Consider the following 6655-nt stretch of genomic DNA (forward strand, 5'->3'; position numbering starts at 1 on the left):
AGGGCGCCCAGCAGACCCCGCAGGTTTGCGGGGTGCCCCGTCGGGGCTGTGGGTCCCCCGCGGGCTGCGCGCCGGCTGCGGGGGGAGCGTTTGCTGAGCTGCGGTTTACAGAGGCCGGTGGAGACTCAGGATTTCCATGAAGATGGAATTTCTGTGGCCCTTGGGGGAGAGGAGGGATGAAGGGATGTGAGGAGGGAGGGCTGGGGGGGCTGCTGGCCCTGCACCCCCCCAGAGAAGCGGGCAGGCAGCTGAGCAGGTCGCCCATCTCCCAGTACCTCCAGGCAAGCTGCTCCTCTGCTCCAGGGTGCCTGGGCCCCCCAGTCCCGCCGCTCGAACCCCAGCCTGTCCGGGATGTTGAGACCGTGTGGCTGATGGCTGCAGCGTCTGCACATTCCTCCAGGGTCTTTCCCTCCCGGCAGCAGCTGGTTGTCCCCGGGGCTGCCCCTCCAGAGCCCAGGGGAGCCCGGAGCAGAGCAGGCAAGTCCCTGGCAGAGTCGAGGGCTCCGGATGGTGTTAGGAACTGCAGAGAGCTGTACTGTGACCTGCCCTGGCCTAGGGGGTGACGGCGGGACAGGAGGGCATCAGGCAGCGCGCTGGGGCTGGACCCAGGGTCAGCAGGGGAAGGGGTGGCTCAGCCCCAGCGAGCCCTCGGTGCTCTGCCACAGCTGACACCCCGGAGAGCCCCGGGAGCCCCCTGTGCTGCCCATAGCACCGTCCCTGTCGCTGCCGGGGAGGGGGGCAGGTGGTGGGGTGGCACAGACAGGCATGCTGCCAGCGGGAGGTGGGTGGTGTTGTGAGGTGTCACTGAGCCTGACGGGATGTCTGGGCTCCTGTGGTGGCCCTGGGCTGCACCCTGGTCCTTCTGAGACCAGTTCAGGTGGGGAGCCCTGCTGCCTTCCAGACCTTGGCTGTGCTCACCTCGGAGATCTGAGCCCATGGGGTCCCTGCAGGCCACCGAGCGGGGTGGTGGTGTTGGGGCTCCCCCAGCTCCTGCACACACGCTCCAGGAAGCAGCAAGAACGAAGCAGGCCAGTCCAGGCAGCTGGGATTGCGAAAGGGCCAGCGTTGGGCTGTGCGTTCTGGGGCCCTGGGGAGAAGGGGCGGAAGGAGCCCAGCGCCTGAGCCATGGGACCCACCAGACCTCCTCCTGCCCCGAGTGCTGGGGACACAACCCCACGTTCTCAGGGATGTCCTGGCGCGGGCCTCGGCAGAGTGTGACCGTGTCACCCCTTAAACTTCCCAAGGATAAACAGAGGGAGCTTCTTCCTCCTAGTGCTGGCGGGTTTCCCAGGTCTTCGGTCGCTTGTGCTGCTCTTCTCTGAGTCCTTCCAGTGTCAGTGCCTGGGTTGCTCCGTGTCCTTGTGTGTGGTGTCCAAGGAAGCTGCTGAGAGAGTGTGTTCCTGTGGGGCCCGCTGTGCCTGGCCCTTCCCCACTGCTGCAGCCTGGGATGTCGTCCCCATGCCGCAGGGATGCCCGGCACTCGCTGCCCTAATGCAAGCTGATCGAACACGCCAACCTGCCAGGGGCCCTGGTTCGTCAGGAGCTGCCCCTTTCCTGGGGTCTGTTTGCTGTTCACTGGGGTTTCACTGGAGCAGACTGGTGTCCCTCGGAGTGCCTGGGGGGTGCCAAATGGCACATCAGATTTGAACAGTGCCTGGGGGCCACCAGCCCCCCATGGCTCTGGGCACCCCTTGTCGGTGCCACTCACCCCTCCTGGCACAGCCGAGCCTCTGGAGGGGCAGCGCCTGTGCGAAACACAGCTGGGGGAGCAGAGTGATGGTGGGAGCAGCGCAGGCTGGGAGGGCTGCGGGCGGGGGTGGCTCTGTCCTGGGGGCACAGGAGCTAACATCATCCGCAGGGCTGGTGTGGGAGCAGGTCGAGCAGTGCTGTGTGGGGTTGCCCTCTGTGCCGAAGGGTTCCCGTGCCCTCTGCCGTGCGGGGCTGATGCTGGAGGGGTGTGGGAGCCCCGGGGTTTCAGCCCCGCGGGGCTCTCGGATGCCCCGCCAGCTGTGCCGCGGGCTGGGAGGTGGCTCAGGCCCTGCACAGACCCGGCCGGGACATTCCTGAGGTTTCCTGGGCTGCTCTCCGGCTCCCACGCCCGGTGCTTGCTCAGGGCCAGCCTGTCCTCCCGAGCCCTTTCCACTTGCAGCCCGAGTGCTGCCGCGTGTCTGAGCAGATTCGGACTCACACGCCGGGGCCGGCACGTTCAGCGCGGCACGGCACGGCCCAGAGCAGCGCTGCACGGGCTGGCCGGCGGCTCTGGCAGGAGCCCCGGTGCGAGAGGAGGTGGCCCCTGGCTGGAGGCAGCTGGCAGCAGGACAGCCGGGGAACTGGGGAGGCGAGGCCAGGCAGGACTGTGCCCGGCTGCTGTCCAGGATGTGCGGCGGCAGCAGCCGGGGGACATGCCTGGAACCCCCGTCGCTGCCCCAGGCGACTCCCGGCCCCCTGCCCTGCCCGGTACCCAGGCTGTCTGCACCTCTGCCCTTCGCCCTCACCGGGGCACGTGCGTGGTTCCTGCAGATTCCTGCTCCTCTGGGAGCACCAGAGCTCCTGTGCCCTCCCGCCATGCTGCTGGTGGCCCCTGTGCCAGTCAGGCAGGAGCTGTTGCCCTTGTGCTCTCGGCAGGGACGGCTTGTGCAGGCTGGGCAATGGGGGCACCTTCCCCTGGCCAGAGGTGGGAAGGAGGTGGGAAATGCCTCTTGGGTCTCTGGTGCTGGGTGATCAGCCCCTGCAGGGTGGAGGGACCCCCCAGCCCGGGCACAGATCTGGTGGCAGGTGGCAGGACAGGATGGCCGTGCCATGAGGCTGCTTCAGCTGGAGAAGGGGCCGAAAGGGGCTGGACCCGGGGGACGCTGCGCATGGAGCAACCCGGTCCACCGACCCGCAGGTCCGAGCCACTCCTGGGACCGACCCGCTGGGGCTGGGGGGGCTCCCCGGTGGCGGCAGCAGGCGGGGCCGGAGACTCGGGCAGCGTCACATGGCTGGAGAAGAGCAAACGCACTGCTTGCGCTTCAGAAAATGGAAAAAGTGATGTGGACAATGAGAGCCCTGTTAGCTGGAGTGCCCTGGCACATGGGCCCGGAGCACGTTCAGAGAAGGGGTTAGTACAGGCACGGGGGGGCCGCTTGGGCCGTGCTCCGGGGCTGGGTGCGGGAAGCGCTGAGGGACCGGGCAGACCTCGGCCGGGCATTTCACTGGGAAAGTCCGGGATGAGTGTCGGGAGCTGAGGACAGGCTGAGCTGCGGGGCAGAGGTGGGGGTGAGGGATGCCGGGGCCTGAGCAGAGGAAAGCCGTGACCTGAGAACAGAGAGCCGAGGTGGGCAGCGAGGTGGGTGTAAGGCAGAAATGGATGGTGAGGTTTGAGCAGGTTCAGAATCAACTGAAGAGCTGCGGGGAAGAGAACCCCACTGTCGGCTTTTAAGTAGAGAGTCTGAGGCAGCCAAGCTGGGGGTGGCAGAGTGGGGTCGCAGTAGGACGTCCTGCCCTGACATGGGGCACCTGCTCCCGCTGCTGTCGGGGTCCTGGGCTGGGGCACGTTTGTCCCAGCTTCACACAGCCCCGTGGCTCCCCCCCGATTCTGGCCATCCCGGTGCCCTGGGCAGGGCTGTGGGGCCGCCCCATGGCGCTCAGGGCTGGGGCTGGGACCGTCCTCACGCCATGCCGGTGACCCTGCCCGGTGCTGGCGGTCGTGCTGCCGGGGCTCCGAGGGGCCTGGGGGTCTGTGGGGATGGTACTTTGCTGCACAAAGCTCAAGCACTTTCTCGCAGGCCGTGTTCTGCTCCCCGGTCCTACGCGCCTTGTTCCTAAATGCACGGGCTTAAATTTCCCTCGTAGCCAAGGGTATGGGCTGTGTGGTGCTGTTCTACCAGGCTGTCCGGGTCTGTCCCCATCACAGCTGTGCACACTCCCACCCATTTCTGTCCTTGCAGGGCAGGACCTTTTCCCCCTCCAGAGAGGGTTTTGCTTTGCAAAGCATGTGATCCTCACCAGAAAGCCCCCTGAATGGTGACTTCCCCGTTGTAACCACATTTTAGTTCCAGCAGGTGACCAGTTTTAATCCACTTAGTAGAAGGTGCACTGATTTTGTTGAGTGCTAATTATTCATTAAAAGGTGGTGCAAGATGAATTGAATGCCTTCCAGTCTCAGCCTGTTATATCAACACAGTTACTCCAATTAACCAAACCTGTGATCTCATAAAAGGTCACACCAGCTTTCTGACACGGGCTATTTCTGCAGAACTGTGGAGATTGGCGTTAATTGTGCTGCTGCCCTTTAATGTTGTACTGACCCGTTGCAAAACAGCCTGAGCCTGCCTGCCATCCACGTCGGAGCTTTAGTCCTCGTGCACTTGCAGCTTCCCCAGTGTCCCAAGGTGTGTTACAGGTATCACTGGGAGGGCCCAGATTTGTCCGTTGCGGTAAGGGGTGTAGCTCTGAGTGGTATAGCTCTACAGTGCTTCGCTTGGGCAGGGGGATGACCCCTCGGTGACTGGTGGGTGGAATAAGAATTGGTTTATTACTGCTGTGAGATGGTGAACTCATCCCTTCGCTGTTTCCCCAGCAGAGCAGAGGTGTGGATGGAGTGGTCCTGCCCTGCCCCTGCAAGCCCCGAGACCCCCTTCTCTGAGCCGCTGGCAGGGCTGGGGTGGCCCTTTGTGCCTGCCCTCCTCTTTCTGCCGTAACGGGCTGATTATAAAAGGTTCAGCAAAGCGTTTCCCTGCTGCCTGCCCGCAAATATGCTTCCTGCTGGGCTTTGTTTTGTCCTCGCAGTGCCAAAGCAGGCAGCTGAGGTGTGGGGAGCCCGGAGCCAGCTCCCACCCACCCCAGGACTGCTGGCTGCCCTGGCCAGGGTGCATTCCTGAGTCCCCCATGGGCTGTGAGAGCAGAGAGCCAGACCTGGCGCTGATGTGATTGCCCTGAGGGTCACCACAGTGTCTCGAATTGGCCTGGACTGGTGGTGTCAGTCCTCTTGTTACCCCTCACCCTCTCTCTGCAGGCACTGGGCGCTCTCCCCAAGGCACTCGCTGCTCTCAGTGGCACTTCCAACGCGGCACGTGCCCGAAGCTGGGGCAGGCAGCAGGTCTGGGCCCCTTCAGGGTTTTTGTTGGTGTGATGGGCGTGGAAAGGGGCTGTCTCTGGCCACTGACCTGGCTTGTCCTTGCCTTGGGTCCAGGAGGCATTCCCAGAGGCTGGAGGGGTGACCTGGCCTCCATCATCTGGAACAGTGACCAGAGCAGGAGCAGGGCTGGTTCCCGCTAGCGGAGCCTCTGCCGAGCCCCTGACCCAGGTGCCGGCGGGGCAGTAGGTGCATCGTGACAGCCCCCAGCCCAGTGCTGGCGCTGTGGCCTGGAGAGGCTGTGCTGTCCGAGGGGGGGCTCCCCAGTGCCTTCTCTCTGTGAGGGGCCCCTTCCCAGAGCCGCTGCGGGGACCTTGCTGCCACCCTGCAGGTGCCAAGGGGCTGGAGCAAAGGGACAGTGCGCAGACAGGCCCTGGTCCAGGGAAAGGGGCTCCTATAGCCAGCACCCAAAGAGCAGCTGCAGTCCCCGAGGGTGCTCCGATACACCCCTGCGGTCCCCCCAGACTGACGCGGGGATGGAGGCTCGCGGGGTGCCAGGCAAGGCGGCGCTGCACCGTGGGGAGGGTCCCTGCGGCACAGCCCCGTGCTGGGAGCACCTGTGGGGTTCACATTTGTGTTCCTTCCTCTGTAACCCCGGAGCTGAACATTGGAGTCTTAAGTCACCCCTACTTGTGGGTAAACCAGACCTCGCTCTTTTTGACTAAGGTCTAACGACCAGCCCGATCTGTGTGCGCATGGCGTGTGGGGTCTGCTCTCGGGCTGGTGGATGTAGGATGCAGAGACGGATTTCTGGTGGGCCTGTCTGAGGGGTCCCAGATTTGGGGGTGTGCTTTCCCACCCATGGAGGGACTGGCTGGCTGGGTGACGTGATGCTGCGGTGGTGAGAGGCAGGTGGGTCCCCGGCAGCGCTGGGCATCGTTACTTTGCTGTCAAAAGTCAAAAGCACGGCCTGGAGCAAGAAATGCTGTTCCTGGGCTGCTGTGGCACCCGCAGGGTTAAAGTGGTCCCTGACGGGATAAACTGGAGTAGTGCTGGGAAGGGAAGGCAGTTCACAGAGAAGTGTTTTCACCATTGTTTGCTGATGGGACTGGTGCAGGAATACCACATCTCCCTCAGGTATTCAGGGAGCCGCAGATGTTATTGCAGGGCTGGAGAAACGCCGCATGGGGAGGAATGTGAAAGGCCCCGGCTGCCTCGCTCGCGGCTGGCAGCCCCTTGCTGCCGGCGGGCTTTGCACGGCTCGTGGTGGGTCAAGCTCCTGGCCAGCCCCGCCGGGCTTTCCCCAGGCTCTGGTCCTGTGCCAGCCCACTCTGCTCTGGCAGCCAGTCCCCCTCCCTCCCAGCGGGCTCTCCTGGGGGTGACACACACTCCTCTGCCCGTCGGCCCTCACTGCCTTTGGCACGGGAGATGCCACTCGGCGGCATGGTGGGGTGTTGGTGGCGGCCATTTGTGGAGGGGAACGAGGTACTGGGGGGGCCCTGGCCGACGTGCGGGCTGTGTGTGGGAGACACCGGGTGGGCAGCAAGGGTGGGCTGGCTCTGGCCGGGGACGAGACCCGCGGGTGTGCTGGTGCGGAGC

General features: G+C 64.5%; 1 protein-coding gene across 1 annotated transcript in view; it reads left to right on the forward strand.

Annotated features, from left to right (window-relative positions):
* The first annotated feature begins 6285 nt into the window (after positions 1–6285).
* LOXL3 (lysyl oxidase like 3) overlaps positions 6286–6655 on the forward strand; it is a 9727-nt gene continuing 9357 nt past the window's right edge. The window contains exon 1 of the mRNA XM_026867037.1: positions 6286–6541. Within this exon, the coding sequence (XP_026722838.1) occupies positions 6485–6541 (57 nt within the window). The 5' untranslated portion in view covers positions 6286–6484. The remainder of the gene's footprint in view (positions 6542–6655) is intronic.

This window comes from Athene cunicularia, unplaced genomic scaffold (genome assembly GCF_003259725.1).
Source record: "Athene cunicularia isolate RWA unplaced genomic scaffold, athCun1 SCF_11, whole genome shotgun sequence".
NCBI classification, from domain to species: Eukaryota; Metazoa; Chordata; class Aves; order Strigiformes; family Strigidae; genus Athene; species Athene cunicularia.